The sequence below is a fragment of the Jatropha curcas genome, chromosome 1 (genome assembly GCF_041381405.1).
Source record: "Jatropha curcas cultivar XTBG-Jc1 chromosome 1, XTBG_Jcur_1.0, whole genome shotgun sequence".
NCBI lineage: Eukaryota > Viridiplantae > Streptophyta > Magnoliopsida > Malpighiales > Euphorbiaceae > Jatropha > Jatropha curcas.
Window position 1 is genome coordinate 33,870,105 of NC_143151.1, and position 23,776 is coordinate 33,893,880.

Below are 23,776 nucleotides of genomic sequence, written 5' to 3' on the forward strand. Positions count from 1 at the left end.
AAATATCTAAGGGTTACAAAAAGATATATGTAAGTTCCCACTGTTGTCACTTTCTCTTGCGCTTTACATTATCCCACTGAATATCTGTGTGGTCCACTCAAAAAACAACATTACAGTAAATTACGTTTATGAAACGATTGCCCAGTGCTTTTTATGAGTATGAGGAACTGCTTTATCTCGCCGGCGAAGCTCTTCTAGGAGTAGATGTATCTCATTCCGGCCGGCCGAGCCACAATGCCTATAAGATTTTCTCATTTGCTTAGTAGATATTTCTAGTTCTTTCATTTCATCCAAAACAATCTGTCTGTTTCTGCATTCTATGCTACAAAAGCCTTGATCACCCCTGCCATTTCAATTTGTTTTAGATCAATCCCATCAAAGGAAAAGCGGGGAAGAAAAGAAGCTAATATTGTTTTAAGATTTACAAATTAAAATTTACAAGCTTTATTCTTTTCTTGGTGATAATTAAAGATGAGGTTGTTTTTGAATTTTCTCTTCAGGAATCTGAAATAATTAAAAAGAGGAAAAAAGTATTTAATTAGCTTTTGAAGAATTACCTATACATGTAGACATCTTTGTCTAGGCTCAAGTTTTTGTTACACAAGCAACAAGATTTGAGGTAGCAAGATTCAATGGTGGTGGTGGCTGCAGGAGGACGGTGGTGATATACTTTCTTCATTGTAGATTTTATAACAATATAATTGGATTTCCTTTCTGATATCTGCACAAGGGTTTGCAACCCAACAACCATTAATGCTTTCTTTGAACTCACAGTCTCGCTATCTTGAGAGTACCCTCCTAGCATCTTAAAGGGACTTTTGAATTTTGCTAGCATTGTTAATTCAGAGAAGAAAAACTGAGCAATAGAGAGAGAGAGAGAGGAATTTCAAGTGCTGTGTTAAAGAAGAAGAGGTGGATATAAAAGCATATCTTGAATTTTTTATTTGTTTTTTTTATTATTTTTGTTTGCACATGTATTTCATCGCATAAGAAAAGTGATATACAGTGATTCAACGCCTACTGTCCGGACGGTTTATGTTGTTTTTAGCATAAATTAAATCATGTGCTAAATTTCTTTTAGCATAAATTAGTAATAATTTTTCTAGGTTTTATCATATTTTATAATATTACGGACTTTACAGTAAAAAATAGTCATTTTTTTTAAATAATATTTGATGATAATAGTTAAAAAAACCTATTAATGAAAGTGTCAGCGAACATGTGCCCGTATGATAAGATTCCAAAAAAAGAAAGTGTCTGACCCACCCACAAATTAATGAAATTTAATAAAAATAACTTTTTCTGTTGTCAAATATGAGAAACGTGGAAGTTGTGAAGGATCTCAAATTCTATCCATGGCCGGAAGAAAGATAAAATTATTTCAATAATCACCTCGTCTGACACATCCTTTCTAATGTGTTTCTCCTTGTCATGTAGTAATCCAGACATGCGGGCTCGATCTGATTTGGGTCCGATTGAGCCCAGGCCCGTTCCATCTGAAATAGATTTTTTACTTTTTTTTTTTTTTTAATTCGGTTATGTGAATCCAATAGAGATTGACCTAATTTTGTTCCTGCATTTGGCAATACCCATAAAATTAAAGGTCTTTAAGAGAAACATAGAATCCAAAAACGAACAACCAGACTGGAAACTTTAATGATGCAGATGCTCTGAGATGCCTATATAGAGAAATTTTTGTAAAGATGCTTTGCTTCAATGTCAAGAGATTATTGCAGGTATATATCATTAGAAAAAACCAAAGGTTACGGGAAAATTTAAAGAATTACAAAGATTATGCAATTTGAGAAATTTGTAAAGTTTATACACAATAAAATGCATTTGAGAAATTTAAAATTTATTTATTTTTGGATAAATGGTATTTTAAATTAATTCTCATAAGTCATCTTAAGTTTACACCTTTTTCTCGTATCTCTAAGGGAAAAAAAAATTACTATTCCAAAAAATTAAAATTAAAATTGGAGTGTATATGTATATGTATCGCTTTCCATTTTCAATGTTGGTGTTGGATTAAGATGGAAGAGAATAATTAGGGTTTTTGCAATTTGCATTTGGAATAATTGGGAATCCTATCAAAGGAGAAATCATGATGGTGCTATCCAGAACCTTGATTCTGAGGACTCTTTAGGATTGGTCTAATGGAATTGTTGTATGCCTTCAAATGCAGAGATAAGATATTCAAACTAAAAAGAGCTTGAAAAGCTTAAACTCTTTAGGAATGAGGTCTGTGAAAGAGAAAAGAGGATTGAAGAAAGACAAGCTTTGAGATAGACGGAAAGGTTTCCTTGTCGTTCGTGGATGATAAGGAAAAGGTTCTTTGTCGTTTTTGATTCTCAGAAACACCTTATAAGAGTTCCACTTACCGTCGGATTCGGTCCCTCATAAATTGAGAAGGCTTGGGAAAATTATACAGTATACAAAAAGAACCTGATGACTGATGTTCATCTGTATTTAGATAGCCCACGTTATTAGGTATTTAAAAGTTACTGAATCTTTCAAATTCTGCATTATCTTTTCATCATAAAAACAATTATTATTATTATTATTATTATTATTATTATATATTAATACTCCTGAACTTAAAACTCAAGAACAAGTAGGACTCTTTAACTCCTATAAAAGCAAACCTCCCTAAACAATTCTTACTAAAAAAACTACGACATTACTTTCTATTTCTTTATCTTTTTCTAATCATGGACAAGCTTCAAATCAAAAAGCTTCTTCTTCTCAGGTTGGTAATTACCGTTTATTGTTTGTGTTTCTTGATCTATGTATATGTATATATTTTAATATTTTGATTAGGTATTGCAGTAGGAGATCATATGCAGTTGCAACAGAAAACAGAAGCATGCAATCAGTTTTATCAGTGACGGGTAAAGCAGAAGATTTGGCGGAGGAGAAGGTGAAGGAGAAGTCATTTTGGATGAGAGATCCAAAGACCGGTAATTGGATTCCTGAATCTCATTTTGGAGAGATCGATGCTGCAGACTTGAGAGACAAGTTTCTCAATGGAAAACCCAAATTGTGATTTTAACAATGACACTAATAAATTAAATTAGTAATTCACTGACTTCAATTACCAGATTTAGACTCCTTTTGTCTGTCTTGTTTTACTGGTTTTCTACTATTTCTTTTCAGCAAAATTAGTCCATGATCCTTACTCTTACACTGGGGGCTCATAATCCTTACTCTTAAACGAGCTCTAAACACATGCTAAGCTATTATCAAATCAAGGCAGCCTTCTCAAACTCTAAACACACACTATTATAAACCCTTCTCTGGCTACATGCCATCATTGCAATCAATTACAATTGAAGAATCAAATAAACCTAGAAAACAATAAATCTGTAGAACACAAAAACACAAGCTCTGCAGATGATGCCATTGGCCAAAGTTCCCAAGTTTCTGCATTTGATCCAAAATTATCATCTATATATATCATGTTTGTAACTAACGCATTAACATGTTTCAATCAAAAAAAACAAAATTACATTCACTACAAGTATAGCTGAATGAGCTCATCGCTGACTACTGATGGAGTGAGTACACCTAGATCAGTAAAGAGTAATGTCAAATACTGAGGAGGTGTATAATCCCTAGCAGATGTTTCTACCTCCACCTTTGATGGGATGGGTACTCCAAAATCAATGGGACGTAAGGCAGGAGCCATATCTTTCTGGTCTAATGGGTATAGACGGGCAAACTGCAAAGCAGATAATCCATATCTAAGTAAATAACTATTCATAAATTGACAAAAAAAATATTTAACTGAATCCTATGCTAGTATGCTGAAATCCTGTTGATACAGTAGCTGGTGAGTTAACTGAGCGCATTATATATTGGAATTAAATATTTCATTCTAAAAATACAAGAGTTTAGCATACCTTGTAGCTTTCAGCAGCCACATAAACGGGTTTGTTCATGCCATGTGCCACCAGTGCAATCTGGTATGTTCCCATCATGTTAATTATACCTCCACTTTCAACAACTCCATCTGCTCCAACAAATACCATGTCTACTTCATCCATACTATATGCCACAGCAGAGTCTATAAGTAGTTTCACAGGAACATCAAGCTTGGCCAGCTCGTTGGACAACCGTAATCCTGTCCTATCAGGCCTTCCTTCTGCAATTCTAGAAGCATGTAAAGTTAAGAACAAGGAGGGAGGCAGGAAAAAGTAAAAATGTAAAGAAAGAACAATTTAACAATTAATCCTAGATTTAAGAATTTGTAATTTGTCAACTGATCCTACATTTAATAACTAGAATCGGAAACTATCAATCAAAAACAAAATACTTGCAGTGAAACTGTTACCAACAAGAGAGTACCACTAAATTTTATTGATTTGAACACCATGCTTAACGGATGGTCATTAACTCATTGCTATTAATAAGGGAACAGAAAGATTTTTATGTCTAATGTTGTTAATTACTCAAATAGCAGAAAGACAACATGCAGTATTCAGTTATTAAACTTAAGCTAATTTTAGATAGAGGGAGCGATCAAGGTGACATCAAGCACAAAGGAGGTCAAGGCCCCATGCACAAAAGTCAGAAATGACTAGCATTCAGGTTCAGAAAAAAAAAAATCCACTCAAATTCAACAGACAACATGATTTTCTAAAACAAAACCTGTGCAAAAAACTCGAAACAGTTTCTTATTTTGAGCAGCGGTCTTCAGGACTTCCAATACAACTCTGGAGAAACCATGAACCAAAATAGTGCAGCCATCAAAAATGAAATCCTGACTAAGCATTGCAATGATTCTGCGTGCCTGCAATATGAACCAACGATTCCTTTTACCATGAGTAGGTGCAAAGAAATGACCTAGTAAAAAAAAAAAAAAAAAAAGGCTTCATGCACTATTAGCTAAAAAAATACCTTATAAGATATCTCTCCAAACTTCTCTGCACGTTCGATCAAACGAGATTTAGCTGAATTGAAGTCCTCATATTCTAAGGCTGAAGTTCTGGTTACATACCGCATAAAGAGATCGCAGCCTGCAGTCAAAGAGATAGAGGTTGCGTCCCATGACTGGGCAGCACATATAGGATTAGCCATCTAAAATGAGGAAATGAATGAAAAAAAATAAATCATTACATGACATTATTTTGCTTGATTGTAAAAAGCCAATATTAATCAAAGAAAATACAATTTGACCGTCACTCTTTTTTTGCGAGTCCTCCTACATGATCATCCAAATGTCCCTTGGTTCAAATTCTCCCCCAGATCTGATTGCATGAATTAATGTATTCAATTTTCACCTTGTTCTCAGAGTCATAAATTGGCTGCATTCAAGTTTTCTTGGGCGCTTTTTCCACCCATCAACCTCCAAAGAAGTCATTCTTTGGCCTTCTTTCCATCAAATAAGACACTCTTTTTCTGAAACTATGTCAAAAACTCAAAACCGCACTTGCTAGTCCAACAGGCTTATCCATATGACTTCACTATCAAGAATTTAGATTAACGTATTACAGCAGATCCATGCCCAATAATCAATATCAGTTATCCCTTAAATCACCCACAATATATTATTCAACAAACCGGGAATGTACATAGCAAGGCCCTTCTAAGCTACACCTAATCTTGAATGATAAATCTTATATACAGTCTCACAGATACGACATAATCAATAGCCCTCATGTGGTAGTGAAAAAACTACAAGGTTGTAAAACATATAACTCAATATATACAGCTTCCACCTGTGATGATATACTGAGTGCAAACTCCCTGCTAATTCACAGATAACAAAAGGGTGTTCGAAGCATGAATCCTCATCCATTGTCAGCTCCAAGGAGAATAAGATGCGTGCAGCCTTTTTCTTGCATTTGCGAGGAAACTGCTTAAACCGTTTGAAACCTTCCAAGTAAAATGAAAACATCCTAACTATTGTACCAAGGCTCGCCCTAACAACCTCATAAAGAGACATTCTAGTATTCTACATAAAGATGTTCCTCCAATACTGCCATGTACCAAAAGACAATAATGGACCAATTGAGATCATAGAGTAAAAAGACATCCGATATAATATGATCCTCATTTGTGAGAAGAAGAGACTATTCACTCGATTCTTTCCAAAATCAACCTTTAAAACTTTCAAGTTAACGAGAACAAATAATCCAATTTCGACTCTAATTGCGCATGATTACGTTAAAAAATTAAAAATTTGTCACTGATATATAACACCTGAAGGGATAAAAAAGAGAAATAGAAAGGAACTTACTTTGAGTGAATCCGAAGCCTTCTTAAGCTCAATTTCAAGCTCCATCATCGTAGTTGCCTTACTATTCCTAATCACAGCAGCAAGCGCTCTAATCGCCGCAACAGCCTCCGCCAAGTCCGGCTGCTTCCTCCAGTTATTGAATTCATCGATCACACTAAAAGCATTTCCAGCGACCTTGACGTCAGTTTCCAGAGCCAATACATCATCCGGCTGGCTTCCGACGGCGGCCTGAGCCTGGGCCAGCCAGTCGCTAGTCACGACGCCATGGTGGGCCGCACGAGTCTGATAATAAGCGGAGATGTTAGTATTCTGAGGGTTAGGGTTTTGAAGAGTATCAGACATGGAAAGAGGTGGAGAAGATAGAGTTAGTGTGTCAGGGTTAGGGTGGGTAGCGATGTCGTTTTCCCGTTTGTCGAGAATGAAAGACGCTGATCTCCACCACATTTGATGTTAATTCGTTTTACTTTTGTGTGTTTGTTAGGTCTAAAATCGTAAAAACAAGTGCGTCACTTTCTCCAGAAAATGAAGAGAGAATCGGATTCGTCTTAAGCATAGATTCCGGTGAGTGTTTTGCGTTATAATTATGTGCAAATGACGAAACGAGGTCGTTTTAATAAACTAAACCATCGCTGCGTGGTCAGCGCTGCTCGCCCGCCATTTGGCAATGCAATGGACAATTGGTCACGTAAGAAAAGCCCCGACTCGCAAAATAATACGGTGTAGTTCGCTAGTTTTTCTATTTTAATATATATGCACTTTATGTTTTTTCATCAACTAGATAAAATTTTTTAATTCTTTTCAGAAAAAAAAGATAAATTTTTTAATTAAGTCCATTAGTCAAATTATTTTAATGAAATTAAAGTGGATAATTTGAGTCAATTATGAAACATAAAATCTATTCAATTAATCTCTTTTTTTCATATTTTTAAAATTTTATTGTCTTAATATTTTAAAAAATGTTTCAACAATTCCTTCTAATTTTTTTTATTTCAAATAAAATTTAAAAAACAAGGAAAAATAAGAAAGAAATGCAATGATCTAGAGAAATGAATATAAAATTTAATTGACCCGTTTTTGCCATGTACATTTTCCATCTTTCGTATTTGAAACATATTTTCATTTTCAACACATTTATTTATTTATTTGATAGGTAAATGGATACTTAATTAATTGCAATCTAGATTATTTAAATTCATTAAAAAAAGATTATTTAAACTTGTCGCATATATTGATTATAATAAAATTTGCTTAATTTAAAATAATTAGTAATAAAATTCTTCTAAGCTTCCAATCATAAGAGGACATAAGTTATCCCATGTCTATCCAGCGTGCTTACCAAAATTAAAATATTTAGCTCATTAAAAAATTAAATGCAGTTCTATGTTCATGTCATCTTATTAGAACACTACCTAGTACCAACTACCACTAATACATGAGATCTATTAATTAATCCTTGCATTATTTTTTTGGTAGAATGACTAATGAACCGAAGAATATGTGGGTGGTGATAACTTTTATAGTTTAAAAGACTCAAATTTCGAAACTTCTCACTCTCTGTATCTTATTTGAAAAATGAAAAAATCAACCAGGTCATACTGACCGGAATCTTTGCATTATTTTGGTATTCTTCTCTAATACATTACATGTTCACATGGTTAAAAATGAACTAGACAATGAATTGGCAATAATATGGAAACAAAATGACTCCATTGATTATCATTATAAAGAAGCAAAATTCAAACTTGGCAAACCATGTATTCTTTACCTAGTTAGTTATGCACCTGTACACATAGAAATACGTAGATAAGATAATTTACATATATACAAAAATAGCAATCTCCTCATTTAAAACATTAAATTTGATCAAAAAGTAGTTGGATCGCAAAAGTTCATTGCGTTACAGGTCCATTTTATGCAAGATTGAGAGTTGAAACCTGAAATCATCACTTCTAAGATGATTTTACCTAAATACTATCGCAGTCCGGGTCTATAAACACCAGTAAAAACCAAAAAAGAAAAAAGAAAAAACATCAAATTTTACAGCTGATGAGATTGTAGACAACAAGAAGTCCCATGATAAGGGAATGATCCGTACATGGCGCCACCACCATAGTCAAAACATCTTCACCTAACACAACTCCACTTGCTGATTGCTTTCTCTTCACCTGTTCAACATTAAAACTAATCGATCAATAACCAATTACTTAATTAAGATTTTTTTTTTTTTTTTAAAAAAAAAAGAAGAATTAGCTCATCGATCACCTCTGCAATTTGTCCTCCAGACTTATCTACTATCTTGCATGTTGACTTACCAGTCCAGCTTTCTATCTCGTATTTAGATGACTGGCTGTGGTCCAACTCCACAGTAACTCTACATAGCAACCCTCCTCTTAAAAGCCTGAAATGTTTTCTTACTTCAAAACATGGTTTTCCTTTCTCAATTTTCGCAGCAGTGGATCTATAGCCTTCCCAGCAGCCAAACAACTTGAATTTCTACGACAAAAAACAGTAAATAAGTCTCAATACTTAAAAGAAAATGCTCTAACTAATATTTTTTTACCTTCTTAAGTATAGTGAACAAAACCTCTCCTCTGCAATCCATGAGATGAACTTCATGGCTGGACTTGCAGTTGTAGTTATCAACCCGGTAAACGACATGACCGTTTGAATCAAATACAGTACAACCTTTTCCACTTAGAACTAGAGATTTCATCCATACTGTAAAAGTTTCTTGTTCAGATGTGAAATAGTTAGGAGAAGAAGAAGCAAGTGTTTGGGGATGTATCTTTGCCATTTCTCAACTAGTTTAGCTTGGAATTGCAGTTAATTTCTGCAGATCTGCGTTTTAAATTCTTAATAAATAGAGGATAATTAACAATATTATACCACAACTTGGAATTAGGCAACCTTAATTAAGTCTTCTGCTCCTAATTAACTTAATATGTCGGTTTAGCAATTGGTATCCACTAGATTTAACTCTATCAAGTTGAAGTGATTAAGCAAGCTAACCCTAGTTAGTCTTAGTTAGTTCTAGTCGTATTAAAAAGATACAATATTTCTTAACACGACTAATTAATTTCCTAGCTGATTGACTTGGCTTGTAGGGTTTGCTTCTAGCACGAGATGAATATTCATGTTTTCGATTAGTGTCAAGGCGCTATTTTGCCTTGGATTATTAATGATATCACCGAAATAACTTATTCCGGACGGTGTAGACCTTAATTTTTGTTTTGCTTATCTTTTAATATATTATGTATATATATATAAATAAACTTACGATTCCACTTTATTTATAAAGAAAAATATTTAAATTGTCTTGATAAGGCAAACAGTTTTATTGTATTTCTTGCCGGTTCTGCATGGATTAAAGAAAGATATCATGAAGTGAAACCACACCAGTTTTATAAGTTTCAAAATTATATTTTCTTATATTTCGTTAAAAAAAAAGGAAAATTTGTTGTTTTTGGTTGCTATGTGACCCAAAATGGAATCTTTATCACTCTCAGGACCCATGTTCGTATAACTGTTCCCATGTGGAGATTTCGTCAGTTCATCTACTCCAACGTAATTCAGATCAATGCTGTGTTTTTCTCTTAAAAAAAGTCGCTTAGGTTAAGTTTGATGACAGTAATTAAACACATTTTTATGAAAGGATAAAACATTTTCGTCTTTTCACAAAAAAATTTAACACCAGAAAACTTCAGAAGTGCGCAAAAACAAATCCAACATGCTAGTAAATAAGTAAAGATGAAGTTGATGATGATATGATATAAAAATAAAGTTAAGTGGAAGGCTTTAATTTATATTTTACTGATTAAAACTGTGGTTTGATCATTTCATTTTTGCATATCTAATTATCTATGGCGGCTTGGAAATTACTAAACATTTGGTAGAGGTCTAATGCGGATTGAGGTTGAAAGCTTTGGCCAGATATGAACCTCTCGTTTAATGTATTTATCTTTCACTTGTTTATAATTATTTTTTTAATTAAGAAGCTTTATATATATATTTAGCAAGTTGGTTCGGTTTTGCTTCTTTGGATTATTATTAAGAGGAGATGAGTTGGCTTTATTACTATTTATTTAATATATTATAATTAAGGCAGGCATTCATATAGTAAGTAACCTAAACATCTTTTCATAATTTCCTTTTGTATTTTGTTTTAATAGGAAAATGGAAAATGATTTTTCATTTTCATGATAGGCTAATGTATCTTTCAATTATAAATGGCAGAGGGATATACGGTTGGCGTTTTCCAATTTTCAATCACACACACCAGCTCATTTCCAGTAAGTAACATTATAATTAAATATATTAATGAATTATACTTAATTAAACGTAATATATTATAATTAAATATATTAACAAAACTTTACTAAATTTCTATAAATATTTTACATTCTACGCGTAGAGGGAAATTATTACTAGAAAAATATTTATTGGTGGGTGTATGTATCTATTGATAGTAGTGTTCGTGTAATCATATCTAATGATTTCTAATTTATATTAAACTAATAATTAATATTAATAATATGTAATAATAAACACATTTTCCTAAAAACACAAGCAATGGATCTTCTTAGATCATTAAATGATGGGTATATATGTTTATTTGCTTTGCTTGTCCTTAAAAATAGCATTGACCAATTATTTATTTATTTAAACAAATTATTTAAGAGTATTTAAATTTATTAAATGTAATTTTTTTAACTGGATGATTAAATGTAATTAAAAAAGGCCAAAAAAAAAAATACGCGTTTTTAGATAAGTTTGGAAAATTTTAAAAAACCCAATACTAAGTACGTATCCGAGCTTTACAGTTGTCATAATATCAACACTCAAAACCCCACAAAACCCCACAACATCGTAGCCATTTCCGAACAAAGAATGGAGGTCTTTTTGGGAATTTAGCGTGTCCGAACAAATTGTGGCTATCCAATGACGTCGTTTGGTACAATTGAGTCCATGAATTGCACCGTGTACTCGTACCCACGGAATCAAAGGGTCTCTATCTGTGCCAGAGGAAAAAGAAACGAGAAACGAAATAAATATGAAATTATAGATATATAAATATTGGAACTAAAATAAGCAAAAATAATTAATAAACATTACCATCATCATTGGGAAAGAGAAAAGGAAAAGAAAAGAAAACATTGACTAAAAAATTTTTATATTAAGCTGAAGATTATCTGCTGTTTTATTCAAGAAAAAAAATTTATTACCAGGCGAGGTGCCATGATGATGGGTTACGTATTAGTTTTCTTTGTAGCACTATCTTCTCGGAGTTTTTGTACATGAAAAAGCAAGGAATTGGGAGCTTTTTTTTTTTTTTTTTTTTTTTTTTATGTGAAGGGGCGAGAAATTCACGATCATGAATTCATGATTGTGATCAAGAACCGGATCGTATTGGTTCTTTGAAGAATCGCTATCTGGGTAGGCGGGCTTTTGCAAAATCACCACCTACCCTTTGTCACGGATTCATTGACTACGTGGCGCGAATTTCTTGGAGAAGAAGATCTTGACTGAGATGTTATTATTGTTGTTGTTCTTCTTTGTCTTTTCAAGGTAACATTGTTTCTCAGTTAGGATTGTATCAAAATGAAAATAAAATTCTTGTGTTTTTTATAGGAAAAATATATGTACAAATATATTTAGATTCGCGTTGTTGGGATATTGGTTTCTTTTCTCTTTTTCCCCCCTTAAATTCATTGAATATAGCTGCAGAAGACAGGAGGTTCCGGGCTTGTTTATTGAAACAAGCATGTTTTTATAAGGTTTTTTTGGGTGTTTTCAATTTAGTGTTTTCACTTTGGGCCGTGCATAATTTATTTAGGGACGTTGAACTTTAGTTTTTGGATTAGGGGGCATATAAAGGTATAGGATTGACTTATAATTGAGGTCTATTAGAGCAGGCAGTGATTTCCAAGAAGATTTAATATTTGGATTGACATAAAAGTAGGAGATGCTAGTGCTGTTAATTTTGGAGTTTTCGAATTGGGGTATGTTAACAATAACAGCATAGCTTTCTTGTCGTTTCTTCGAGGATTTTGTTTCTTGATTGAAGCTAAAAATTTTTAGGATAAGGTTTCTTGACGGTGGCAAATGAGTTTAGCATGATGAACGGGGCTGTAAGGGTTGTTTGTAGATGGATTCTTCTGACAAGACATTCACGGAGCTAGTTGGCATATTCAAATCTTGGATCCCTTGGCGATCTGAGCCACCTAATGTGTCAAGGGATTTTTGGATGCCTGATCAAAGTTGTAGGGTATGCTATGAATGTGATTCCCAGTTCACAATAATAAACCGTAGACACCATTGTCGACTTTGTGGCCGTGTTTTCTGTGCCAAGTGTACAACCAACTCAGTTCCTGCCCTATCTAGCGATCCAAGGATTGCACGGGAAGACGGGGAGAAAATTCGAGTATGTAATTATTGTTTCAAACAATGGCAGCAAGGAATAGCTACTTTTGATAATGGAATCCAGGTTCCCAGCCTGGATCTTAGTAGGTCACCATCAGCGGCAAGTTTGGCCAGCTCTAAGTCTAGTGGTACTGCTAACAGTAGTAGCTTCACTCTTGGCTCAATGCCATATTCAGTTGGGCCCTATCAACGAGCTCAACAAAGTGCAGGTCCTGGCCCACATCAAATGTCTGAAATGGAAGCAAATTCGGATAAACAAAGGGAAATAGCATCAGGAAGGAGCAACAACCTTGTTACAGACATCGGCTATCAATCTCCAAACCAATATGCTTTTTCTATGAACAGGTTTGTAGTCATTTCCTGTTAAGTAATGTATGCATTAGAAATCCAGAGCAATATGATAATCAAGCACATGTCTGTTAATGCATGTAGGTTTCAGGAAGTGACATGCCATTTATCAGTGGCTAAAACTTTCTGAAAAATGTCACAAAATATGCAGTTGTTAGAGCTTATGGCTGATTATTTTATTGTAGAACAAGATTGCATATTGCAATTGCAAAACATTTAGTAGATTCTCACTTAAAAAAAAAAAAAGAAGATACAAGCAGTGCTTATATAAGATGTATTTGTTGATATATAACAAGTGCTTATTTGATAATTATTGTCTGGCTCTAGGAGTGATGATGATGATGATGACTATGGTGTGTTTCAGTCTGATTCTGAAACAAGGCATTTTCCCCAAGTCAGTGAATATTTTCACCAAGTTGAGTTTGATGATATGAGCATTGATGAAGAATCACATAAAGCTTGTGTTGATAGAGAAAATATTAACTCAAAAAGTTTAAGCAGCTCTCTGTTAAACCATAGTTTTGGTTCACATGGTTTGGAAGGAAGGTCTCAGCCTGTCAGAAAAGATGAGCATGATATAGATGATGAAGGTGAGCCAGCTTCCTCTATTTATCCTGGGGAAAACAGTGATGCTCAACCTGTGGATTTTGAGGACAATATCGTGCTCTGGGTTCCACCTGAACCAGAGGATGAAGAAGATGAGAGGGAAGCTGGTTTGTTTGATGATGACGATGACTTCGATGATGATCATGCAGCTGGAGAGTGGGGACATTTACGCACCTCTAGCAGTTTTGGAAGTGGAGAATTTCGTAATAGAGATAAATCAAGTGAGGATAACAAGAAGGCCATGAAGAATGTGGTTGACGGGCATTTTAGGGCTTTGGTATCTCAGCTCTTGCAGGTTGAGAATATTCCTGTGGGTGATGAGGATGACAAAGAGAGCTGGTTGGAAATCATTACATCTCTGTCATGGGAAGCTGCTACATTATTAAAGCCAGATATGAGCAAAGGTGGAGGCATGGATCCTGGTGGATATGTAAAAGTGAAATGCATTGCTTCTGGACGCCGCTGTGAGAGGTAATTGCCACAATTATTTACATAATCCATGCATAATACAATACATCATTTCTTTCCAAATTCTTAGAGAATGATCCTCCATTGGAGCTTTCTTATAATTGATTATAGTTGAGAAAGGCTGCAATTGCCTTTAAAATTGGTTTTGGCTACAAATTTCTGTTTAAAGTTTGGTTGTTGGGAACTGGAATCTGAGTTTCTGAAATTTTGGCTTCTTCATCCTAGTAACCAATGAAAGAAAACACGACACTGCTACACATATATAGAATACCAATCATGTGCCTTGACTTACAATTAATGGTTCAACCTGTGGGCCATTTTAGTAAACAATACAACGTGACAATTCTCACAATCATGAAGAAAACATAAGGAGGTTGACGTTAGAATTCGTAAGGAGGTTGACATTAGAATTCATGCATCTAATTACAATGTAAAATCTCTCTTTAGACTCTTGATTGCACCATTTCTCTACTTGAAAGTTTCTTTAAGGATAACTTTTTTCTTCTATGATAAGTTTCATAGACTTAGCTGGTTGAAATATTTTTGCATATGCCAAACGTTTGTGAATTAAGGTTATGCAACTGTACATTTAAAAGATAAAAAAGCTTATACAACTGTATTAGAGACTAAAGAAGGTATTTTCTTATCATGATGAGTTTTGTTTTCTACTGCTTTTTTTTTGTTTTTCAGTTTCTTTTTTCTTATTGGGCTTTTGATTGCTTCATTTTTTAGTATGGTGGTCAAAGGAGTTGTCTGTAAGAAAAATGTGGCTCATCGCCGGATGACCTCAAAAATAGAAAAACCTAGATTGTTGATCCTTGGTGGGGCTCTTGAGTACCAGCGGGTTTCTAATCACTTGTCAAGTTTTGATACTCTATTACAGCAGGTTGTGATCCTTTATGAACCGCCTCCTTTTCCTGTATCATTGTTATTCACACAGCTGCTTATTTTTATTTTCTTGAATATTTTTCCTTTTTTTCTCTTCTTCCTTATGCGTTTCCTTTCTTCTCTAGGAAATGGACCATCTAAAGATGGCAGTGGCAAGGATAGACACACACCAACCTGATATTCTTTTAGTAGAGAAATCAGTTTCACGATTTGCACAGGAGTATCTTCTTGCTAAAGACATATCTCTTGTTCTCAATATCAAGAGGCCGCTTTTAGAGCGGATAGCTCGTTGTACTGGTGCTCAAATTGTTCCTTCAATCGATCAACTCTCCTCGCCGAAGTTGGGCTATTGTGATATGTTTCATGTGGAGAGATTTTTGGAAGATCTTGGTACAGCTGGACAGGGTGGGAAAAAATTGGTGAAGACATTAATGTATTTTGAGGGCTGCCCAAAGCCATTGGGTTTTACTGTAAGTCCTCGAAACTTTCAATTATAAAGAACGTGGTGATGGTCATATATACATATTTAGTTTCAGTTTATATCAAGTCTTCAATGTTGAAGGTTTGGCTGACATGTGATCAAGTTTGTCAATCATGTGGTCATATGCCAATTCATGCTTTACCTTGTTTTGGAGATAGCTTTGTTGACCAATTCATGCATTATCTCGTTTGGAAATATTCTTGTAGTTCATGTTCTGTGTTATCGTCTTAAGAGCATGGATCAATGCAAAATGTGCAGCTATGCTATTTATATATCATTTATCTGATTTGTTGGCTACTTTGACAAAGATCAAATGGGTGTGCTACCAGTCCATTAAAATCTTCTATTTTCATGTGTTACAGATTTTACTTAGAGGTGCTAATGGGGATGAGTTGAAGAAAGTGAAACATGTGGTTCAATATGGACTTTTTGCAGCATATCACTTGGCTTTGGAAACATCTTTTCTTGCTGATGAAGGAGCATCTCTACCAGAACTTCCATTTAACTCTCCAATTACAGTGGCACTCCCAGATAAACCTTCAAGCATTGAGAGATCTATATCAACTGTACCTGGTTTCACTGTTCCTGCCAATGAAAAGTCTCAGAGACTAGAAACTAAAAATGAACAACAAAGATCCAGCAGTGTCCCTATGACATTTCATGACTCAACTATCATTGGTTCTTTTGTTAATCATGTTGAAGCACAACCGCTACCTGATGGTCCCAGATCTCATTCCCCAGCACCCAGTTCCTCGTTCATTACTCCATCTGCATTTCTGTCTAATGTTCCTTCTACAGTGAAAGTTGTTTCAGATTCTTACCGTCCTTTTGAGCAGAAAAATAAAATGGGATATGAAGGTTCTCTGGTAGCAGAAATATCTGCAGTTAACAAGGTGGCTGCCACATGTGACCATCTTACTGTTAATGGATTTGAGCAGTCGGAAGGTATTATGGAAAAACATTACCACAATGATATTAGTGAAATGGTTCCCACTCAGTTGCACACTTCAGAGGTATCTTCTGTACAACAAGCCAATAAAAATTATTTTGAGGAGCAGGGACATTTAAAAGAAGAATTTCCTCCATCACCTTCAGATCATCAGAGCATTTTGGTGTCCTTATCTTCCCGGTGTGTGTGGAAGGGGACTGTCTGTGAAAGGTCTCATCTTTTTCGAATTAAATACTATGGCAGCTTTGACAAACCTTTGGGTCGGTTTTTGCGAGACCATTTGTTTGATCAAGTAAGTTCTTTTTTTTATGTATTTGTTTTTATTCACCTTCAAAACATGGGTGCATATTTTAGAACTGACAAATATTAATTCTCTCTTAGAGTTACACTTGCCGCTCTTGTGAGATGCCATCAGAAGCGCATGTTCATTGTTACACTCATCGGCAGGGCACCCTCACTATATCTGTTCAGAAGTTAACAAAAATACTCTTACCAGGTGAGAAGGATGGAAAGATCTGGATGTGGCACAGATGCCTAAAGTGTCCCAGGACCAATGGCTTTCCTCCTGCTACACGGAGGGTAGTAATGTCTGATGCTGCTTGGGGTTTATCTTTTGGGAAGTTTCTAGAGCTCAGTTTTTCAAACCATGCAGCTGCAAGCAGGGTGGCGAGCTGTGGTCACTCTCTGCATAGGGATTGTCTTCGTTTCTATGGGTATTTTTATTAACTTCTTTATTTCATTGTGATGTCATTAAATATATACAGCACATTGTAGAACCAGTAGAATACTTTCTGGGATAGTTATGTACATTAAGCAAAAGCTTTAAGTTTGATGAAACTGATTGTTAAATTCATTTGTATAACTGGATCTTCAACATAGATTGCTGAACTGTATGAGCAACAGTAGCTTAATCCTTTTCTTTTTTGATAAATCCCCTCTTTTTGTTTCTCTCATTGGGTTTACATTTGCAGATTTGGGAGTATGGTTGCTTGCTTTCGGTATGCATCAATTAATGTTCTCTCCGTGTACCTTCCGCCCCCAAAACTTGATTTCAACTTTGAGAGTCAGGAATGGGTACAGAAAGAAACAGATGAGGTGGAGTGATCACCACTTTGGATTTTTTATTATTTCATATGAAATCGCTTTGCATATGGATGAGTAAATTATCTGATTGCAACAGGTTGTTGACCGAGCACAGCTATTGTTTTCTGAAGTACTGAAGGCTTTGAATGGAATAGCAGAGAAAAGAACTTGTTCAGCATCACCCAACAATGGCATGAAACTACTGGAATCAAGAAGGCAAATTGGTGAGCTTGAAGCACAGTTGGAAAAGATGAAGTTAGAATTTGAGGTGAGGCTTTCTTCATGTATCAAGTCTTCTAGCTCTTAGTCAAACAAAAATCATATCCTACAAGCCATTTTAATTGCATGCATTGTTTTTATGCAGCCCATTTAAGTAGTGGACAGATTAATTGGGAACTCCTTGTCTATGTAACATCTAGTCCACTGTTTTTCTCTAACTTTGCAAGCCAAAGTCACTAGGATGAATTGAGTTTACTCGCTAACGTTCTTTTACCCTTTGTTTGAAAAGAAGGATTTTGTTGGAGGAAAGAAGGACTAAATTGTTAATAGAATCATAAGTTAGGACCTTCATAGTTAGTTTGACTATAATTTAGGGATCGATTTCTCAATCAATTTGACAATTAAAAGAGGCTATTTTAGATGGAAGAACTAAAGTGTTAACGGAATTATAAATTAGGGACCTCATAGTTAATTTTTGAAAACAGAGATCCTTATTTGTTAAGCACTAGTTGTAATTTTCTCTAAATTTAAATATTATAATTTTAACCCTTGCATCCAAGCTCTAGTTAAATATTTTGCCATATTTATTATCAAAATCTTAATGATTCTCAATTTTGTCTTAGGAGTCACTCCAAAAAGCTTTGAATAGAGAAGTGAAAAAGGGTCAGCCTGTTATTGACATTCTTGAGATTAATAAATTGCGGAGGCAGTTGCTTCTCATAGCTCTAGTGTGGAACCACAACCTTCATGCGGCCAATTCAGATGACAACAGTCTTCAGGATGATGCGAATTGCTCTGATTCAGGACGTGAGGAAAAACCCCCAGCTAATACTGAGCAGCTCAATGAGATGAATGTGGATGACAAGCCAGGAAAAGGTTTTAGCAGTTCTAACTCTCTCCCTGAAGATACAAAGCTTCTTAAAATCCCAGATCAGCAAGGGGGATTTGACAGCAATCCTACTAACCAGTCTGGCATAACCCAGCTCGAAATAGATGTTAGTCAAGATTTCAATCACACAAAAGAAAACCATGCTGATCTTTCTACTGCCATAGCCATCAGTGATCAACCTGAGAGTCTGGAATGCAGTGGAAATGTTTGCAGGACCATGTCTGAAGGACAGGCTCCTACCATGTCAAATTTGTCTGATACCCTTGACGCTGCATGGACAGGTGAGAATCACCCAGGAACTGGACTATTAAAGGATGGTACTAGTGTGTTATCTGATTCAGCTGCAGGAGATTCATCAACTACATCTACTGCACTGGAGGGTTTAGATTTTTGTAATCGAGTGGAAGACCCAAATGGAACCAAAGTTAGTTATTCACCTCTACCTGCATTGTCCATCAAGGGTTCTGAGAATATGGAAGAATCGGGTAGCTACTTAAGAATTCCCTTCTTAAACCTCTACCGTTCATTGAACAAGAATTTTTTACCGACTTCAGAGAAACTTGATACAATGGGTGAGTATACTCCAGTTTATGTTTCTTTGTTCAGGGAGTTAGAACTCCAGGGTGGGGCCAGGCTCCTTGATCCTTTGAGTAAAAATGATTGTGTCATCCCTGTGTATGATGATGAGCCTACAAGCATTATATCTTATGCGCTAGCATCACCCGAGTATCAAGGGAAATTGACTGATGAGGGTGAAAGAATGAAAGATGGTGGGGATTTCAATTCTTCCTTAAATTTATCTGATTCTATTGCTTCTCAATCATTCTTATCTGTTGATGACGTCACAATTGATTCTCATAGAAGCCTTGGATCTCTAGAAGAGAGTATTTTATCTATTTCTGGATCTCGTAGCTCTTTGATTTTAGACCCTCTCTCTTATGCAAAAACTTTGCATGCCAGAGTTTCGTTTGCAGATGAACATGGTAAGGTGAAATATTCTGTAACTTGTTATTTTGCGAAGCGGTTTGAAGCCTTAAGGAGGATATGTTGCCCATCCGAGCTTGATTTTATAAGGTCTCTCAGTCGTTGTAGAAAGTGGGGAGCTCAAGGTGGCAAGAGCAATGTCTTCTTTGCAAAAACCTTGGATGATCGGTTTATTATCAAACAAGTCACAAAGACAGAATTGGAGTCATTTATAAAATTTGCTCCTGAATATTTCAAGTATCTCTCTGAATCAATTAGCTCAAGAAGTCCAACATGCCTGGCAAAGATTTTGGGGATTTATCAGGTACCTGTTCTGAAACTCAATTGCAAACTAGGATAAAGTATTCTAGTCATTTGGTTTGACCTTACAGCCCTGCCAACCCTATTGATTGTCATGGTGTATCTTTTTTGTGATTATACTTTAATAACTCTGGTCTCCATGTTAATAAATTTGGATTAGGGGTGGGGGTGAAGTACTAAGAGGGAAATTTTGTATCGATGAGTGATATTTCGTGCAGATGTTGAAAGTTGTCTGTATCTTTAAACTTGGTCGGATTGTTTTTAATGTGAATTTTATACTTATAATTACAGAGGTTATATATTGCTGGCCTAAAAAAGTTTGTCATTTTGATGCTCATCAACACATGGCTGCATCTAGCTTTGCCACTTAACTGCCCAAGGTAGTGCCAGCACTTGGGGAAAGTGGTGGGGATTAGGATCCTAGGTATGACAAATGTCTCAATTATAAAGTCCACTAATCCATCTACGATTAATCCTAAGAGCTTTACAATGAAATTGCAAATTAGCAAAAGTGAAAGAAGGAAAGAAGAGGAGAGAAAGGAGAGGAGAGATGAGCAAACAATGAAAAGAAATGGCTTAGCATCTGCTATAATTTTTTTTTTTTTTAATCATTGTTTGTTATTTATGAGGCATGTCAATTTGGTGTAGTGTTCTTATGCCGCTATCTTCTTTATTGTGATCTTTGCCAATCAATCCGCTATCTTCTTTTTTTTTTTTTTATTGTGAACAAGAGCTGTATAAAATTGATTAGAATGAAGGGGAAAAGAAAATTTGAGGAATCTTTTAATGTTGTCATCTTTGCAGCTAATGTTAGAAATTATATAAAACTTTTCTGTAAAAACTGTATATTTTTTCCTGGAATTTATTATGTTTGTATCTTGTCTTTATGCTGGAAGGTTACGTCAAAGCATCTGAAAGGTGGGAAAGAATCAAAAATGGATGTTCTGGTTATGGAGAACCTTTTGTTTGGGAGAAACGTGACTCGCCTTTATGATCTTAAAGGATCTTCCCGGTCACGGTATAATCCTGATTCCAGTGGCAGCAATAAAGTTCTGTTAGATCAGAACTTGATTGAAGCGATGCCAACTTCTCCTATTTTTGTTGGAAACAAGGCAAAGAGATTGCTGGAGAGAGCTGTCTGGAATGATACTTCTTTTCTTGCAGTAAGTGTTAGAAATCTGTGTGGGTTTTGAATTTGGGGCACTGTCCCTCCCCCTTCCCCTACTCCTCTTTCTTCTCCACCTACTTGTTTTTTGGTGGCGGGAGAAAGGGTTGGAGTAGGTGGGTGGTTGTGTGTACTTTGAAAATTACACATTCAAACTACCTATCTCTGTAGATTGTCCATAATTTGAGATAAAATAAATATTTTTGGCCCTTCTAATTTGTTTCATGCTTGTTGCCAATGCAGTCAATTGATGTAATGGACTACTCTTTATTGGTTGGGGTGGATGAAGAGAAGCATGAATTAGTTCTTGGAATCATTGATTTCATGAGGCAATATACATGGGACAAGCACCTGGAGACATGGGTGAAGGCTTCAGGTATACTTGGGGGACCAAAGAATGCATCTCCAACTGTTATTTCTCCTAAGCAATACAAGAAAAGGTTCAGGAAAGCAATGACTACATATTTTCTAATGGTCCCAGATCAATGGTCACCTCCTGCTATAATTCCAAGTAAATCCCAGTCTGATTTGAACGAAGATGAAACACAAGTTGGGACTTCAGTTGAATGATACTGGGAGTTTGTGTGCTTCTTGTACATTCAAATATGCACATCGGGATGGTCATCCCGCTTCATTTTTCCCATGTTTATATATATTTTTTCTTTCTTATATTTTGATTCTTTTTTATAGGAGTTACATTGTATGTTTAGTTGAAGAAAAGCTCATAATTATTTGTTAGGAAAAGCAGAAGAAGGCTACTAAAGCCGCGGAGTTTCTGGAAGAGGTATTTAATTGGATGACCTCTCCATGAAATCTCTGCAGAATGTATTTACTCACCTATTTACAGTTGCAATTTCTGTATCTCAAGGGAATATTATATATTTTGCATTTTAGCATCTAGATTTCGATATTCATTTCCAATGTTATATTTGGTTTTCGTTTCCTTACTATGTTTGCTCATGGATTTCTCTGGTTCTTCGTGAATTGAATGCCTTTGACAATTAATTGAAGAGCCTTCGATTTGATTATCAATCTGCTTTGTTTCTTTCTCTGGTAGCAAATATGTTTATATTGTTGCTTATTGTGGAGTAAAAAATTCTTGCCATCTGGTGGGAATTATGGGAGCTTAATTTTGTCTAATGGAGAAATTTGAATGTCCATTTTTGCAATTCAAAATTAGAACAATCCGATTCTCTAAAACATTGAACTTGCTTTAACCTATTACTGATTGTTGCTTTTGTATTTTGTGCATGAACTGCAATTTTATATTTCACAGAAGGAACAAAAATGCAAGCAAAAGAACTGAAATTTTGAGAATACAAGAGAAATAATGTACTTTTAGGCTCATTTACATTCTGAGATTGCAAGAAATACAATGTTTTGGATTGATTCACATTATTTGAAATACATTGATGAAATTAACAAGGGTTAATTAGTCATTTATCAGCAGAATTTATTAAACTCATTCCATTTGAAGTTGAAGTCCTCTTTCACAGTAATAACACCATTGTCACTGTTGTCAAACTCACCGCCATTAACAACATGAATCAATCTTTGTTGAAGGAGATTGATAATCTCAGCATCCCTGAAAATAAAAGATCACATATATATAATTTAAGCTTATTGAAATGTACGTGTTAAAGATAAATTTGATCCATTATGATGATCTACCTTGAATTATATGCTGTTCTTGGAAGATGATGATGGAATCGAGGACCTTCATCAAATCCTTCACAAATTATCTCCCCACTATCATCTCTATAACAAATTATGCCCTCAGATTTATTCTCAAACACCTGCAATTAATAAAAAATTAAATAAATACAATATGCATAAGAAATCAAGAAACACTATATATTTCAATGATATTTCTTGATTCTTTATATATCAAGAACAGTTCCAATGGTATATATCTTTCTCGATTCTTCTGTTGACAATTTTCTGATATATATATATATATATATATATATATAGCTTGAATGACAAGGAAAAAGATTAATACCTTGTCTTGGAAAGATGATCTGACTGAAAGTGTAGATGCTTTCTTGAGTGGAATTTGACTGTGTTTAAGCATAATACTTCTGGTTCTATTCTTTTCAACTGGCCTAGACTTTTGCACTAGGATGTAAGGAGAAGAAAAACAAGTGACAGCCATTGAACATATGCAAGAACAAGAACCAAAAAAGAAATAAAAGAAAGAAAATAAGGTTTCTTTTAAACTTGGGAGATGCAAACTTTGCAAGAACAGAAATAATGGCTAGATTACAAGTTTGCTAGGTTATTTAAAATTCCATTATGACAAGGAATGTCTTGTCATCAAGTATTATATGTTAACTAAAAGGAAATGGACCCCATATTGCTTATCTTCTACCTGTTGATGCTGGTGAACCCTATGTCTTGTTGGTTGATAAAGCTTTTGTTTCTTATCAATTGGTTGGTGGGTCTATTCACAATTTCACTATAAGCTGATCCATTTTCTCACTATAAGTCTGTTTGAATGCTTCAATAGAGAGTGATAATATTAAAGTTTACATCTTTTTGCTTTGAAATTCAATAACTTCTAATTTTAATACAAAAATGGCTGATGTAGTCATCACTCATACCATATACATATATCATAATTCAAGGGGGTCATCCTATAAAGCAATACATGGATTCAACTAAAAACAAAATGAAAAAATTACAAAAACCCACTTATTTCAAGTAAGCATACCATCTTCAAGTTTCAAACAAAA

The 23,776-nt window shown here is 34.8% G+C and overlaps 6 protein-coding genes across 7 annotated transcripts; 2 read left to right on the top strand and 4 right to left on the bottom strand.

Moving 5' to 3' along the window:
* Positions 1 to 26: 26 nt before the first annotated feature.
* LOC149499429 (FCS-Like Zinc finger 17-like) lies at positions 27 to 908 on the bottom strand. The gene is made up of 2 exons (XM_089718622.1): positions 558 to 908; positions 27 to 343 (listed from the first exon to the last, which is right to left on the bottom strand). The coding sequence occupies exons 1-2, from the start codon at positions 833 to 835 to the stop codon at positions 127 to 129; spliced, it is 495 nt and encodes a 164-aa protein (XP_089574748.1). The 5' UTR covers positions 836 to 908; the 3' UTR covers positions 27 to 126.
* Positions 909 to 2,589: 1,681 nt separating this feature from the next.
* Positions 2,590 to 3,115, top strand: LOC110009236 (protein SENESCENCE-ASSOCIATED GENE 21, mitochondrial). Of its 2 annotated transcripts, none has more exons than XM_020678332.2 (2): positions 2,590 to 2,749; positions 2,830 to 3,115. In XM_020678332.2, the coding sequence occupies exons 1-2, from the start codon at positions 2,712 to 2,714 to the stop codon at positions 3,044 to 3,046; spliced, it is 255 nt and encodes an 84-aa protein (XP_020533991.1). In that variant the 5' UTR covers positions 2,590 to 2,711; the 3' UTR covers positions 3,047 to 3,115. The 2 variants fall into 2 exon arrangements, with proteins under 2 accessions (XP_020533991.1, XP_037497489.1); XM_037641561.2 differs by having other exon boundaries at positions 2,605 to 2,749; positions 2,821 to 3,115.
* Positions 3,116 to 3,258: 143 nt separating this feature from the next.
* LOC105631332 (translation initiation factor eIF-2B subunit alpha) lies at positions 3,259 to 6,800 on the bottom strand. Its single transcript, XM_012213412.4, has 5 exons — positions 6,242 to 6,800; positions 4,900 to 5,052; positions 4,651 to 4,792; positions 3,903 to 4,144; positions 3,259 to 3,721 (listed from the first exon to the last, which is right to left on the bottom strand). Exons 1-5 carry the CDS (start codon positions 6,683 to 6,685, stop codon positions 3,515 to 3,517), a joined length of 1,188 nt encoding a protein of 395 aa, XP_012068802.1. The 5' UTR covers positions 6,686 to 6,800; the 3' UTR covers positions 3,259 to 3,514.
* Positions 6,801 to 8,059: 1,259 nt separating this feature from the next.
* Positions 8,060 to 9,177, bottom strand: LOC105631331 (LURP-one-like protein). The gene is made up of 3 exons (XM_012213411.4): positions 8,802 to 9,177; positions 8,504 to 8,734; positions 8,060 to 8,406 (listed from the first exon to the last, which is right to left on the bottom strand). Exons 1-3 carry the CDS (start codon positions 9,033 to 9,035, stop codon positions 8,272 to 8,274), a joined length of 600 nt encoding a protein of 199 aa, XP_012068801.1. The 5' UTR covers positions 9,036 to 9,177; the 3' UTR covers positions 8,060 to 8,271.
* A 2,160-nt stretch (positions 9,178 to 11,337) lies between these two features.
* On the top strand, positions 11,338 to 21,941 carry FAB1B (phosphatidylinositol-4-phosphate 5-kinase family protein). The gene is made up of 11 exons (XM_012213410.4): positions 11,338 to 13,006; positions 13,337 to 14,086; positions 14,816 to 14,969; positions 15,097 to 15,441; positions 15,815 to 16,693; positions 16,783 to 17,114; positions 17,373 to 17,496; positions 17,582 to 17,752; positions 18,327 to 19,880; positions 20,773 to 21,039; positions 21,285 to 21,941. Exons 1-11 carry the CDS (start codon positions 12,387 to 12,389, stop codon positions 21,609 to 21,611), a joined length of 5,523 nt encoding a protein of 1,840 aa, XP_012068800.1. The 5' UTR covers positions 11,338 to 12,386; the 3' UTR covers positions 21,612 to 21,941.
* A 408-nt stretch (positions 21,942 to 22,349) lies between these two features.
* Positions 22,350 to 23,326, bottom strand: LOC105631328 (LL-diaminopimelate aminotransferase). The gene is made up of 3 exons (XM_012213409.4): positions 23,044 to 23,326; positions 22,713 to 22,837; positions 22,350 to 22,626 (listed from the first exon to the last, which is right to left on the bottom strand). Exons 1-3 carry the CDS (start codon positions 23,194 to 23,196, stop codon positions 22,485 to 22,487), a joined length of 420 nt encoding a protein of 139 aa, XP_012068799.1. The 5' UTR covers positions 23,197 to 23,326; the 3' UTR covers positions 22,350 to 22,484.
* Between the last annotated feature and the right edge of the window lie 450 nt (positions 23,327 to 23,776).

Excerpts from the sequence above, each read along its gene's own strand:
- LOC149499429 (XM_089718622.1), bottom strand. The coding sequence starts at position 835 with ATGCTAGCAAAATTCAAAAGTCCCTTTAAGATGCTAGGAGGGTACTCT. Across the intron at positions 344-557 it reads AAAGATGTCTACATGTATAG|GGGTGATCAAGGCTTTTGTA; the intron begins GTAATTCTTCAA and ends TTGAAATGGCAG.
- LOC110009236 (XM_037641561.2), top strand. The coding sequence starts at position 2,712 with ATGGACAAGCTTCAAATCAAAAAGCTTCTTCTTCTCAG. Across the intron at positions 2,750-2,820 it reads AAAAAGCTTCTTCTTCTCAG|GTATTGCAGTAGGAGATCAT; the intron begins GTTGGTAATTAC and ends TATTTTGATTAG.
- LOC105631332 (XM_012213412.4), bottom strand. The coding sequence starts at position 6,685 with ATGTGGTGGAGATCAGCGTCTTTCATTCTCGACAAACGGGAAAACGAC. Across the intron at positions 5,053-6,241 it reads AGGCTTCGGATTCACTCAAA|TCATGGGACGCAACCTCTAT; the intron begins GTAAGTTCCTTT and ends TGTGCTGCCCAG. Across the intron at positions 4,793-4,899 it reads TTGGAGAGATATCTTATAAG|GCACGCAGAATCATTGCAAT; the intron begins GTATTTTTTTAG and ends TTCATATTGCAG.
- LOC105631331 (XM_012213411.4), bottom strand. The coding sequence starts at position 9,035 with ATGGCAAAGATACATCCCCAAACACTTGCTTCTTCTTCTCCTAACTAT. Across the intron at positions 8,735-8,801 it reads TGTTCACTATACTTAAGAAG|AAATTCAAGTTGTTTGGCTG; the intron begins GTAAAAAAATAT and ends TTTTTGTCGTAG. Across the intron at positions 8,407-8,503 it reads CTGGAGGACAAATTGCAGAG|GTGAAGAGAAAGCAATCAGC; the intron begins GTGATCGATGAG and ends AATGTTGAACAG.
- FAB1B (XM_012213410.4), top strand. The coding sequence starts at position 12,387 with ATGGATTCTTCTGACAAGACATTCACGGAGCTAGTTGGCATATTCAAA. Across the intron at positions 13,007-13,336 it reads TATGCTTTTTCTATGAACAG|GAGTGATGATGATGATGATG; the intron begins GTTTGTAGTCAT and ends GTCTGGCTCTAG. Across the intron at positions 14,970-15,096 it reads TTGATACTCTATTACAGCAG|GAAATGGACCATCTAAAGAT; the intron begins GTTGTGATCCTT and ends TTTCTTCTCTAG.
- LOC105631328 (XM_012213409.4), bottom strand. The coding sequence starts at position 23,196 with ATGGCTGTCACTTGTTTTTCTTCTCCTTACATCCTAGTGCAAAAGTCT. Across the intron at positions 22,838-23,043 it reads GATCATCTTTCCAAGACAAG|GTGTTTGAGAATAAATCTGA; the intron begins GTATTAATCTTT and ends TATTAATTGCAG. Across the intron at positions 22,627-22,712 it reads AGAACAGCATATAATTCAAG|GGATGCTGAGATTATCAATC; the intron begins GTAGATCATCAT and ends TTTTATTTTCAG.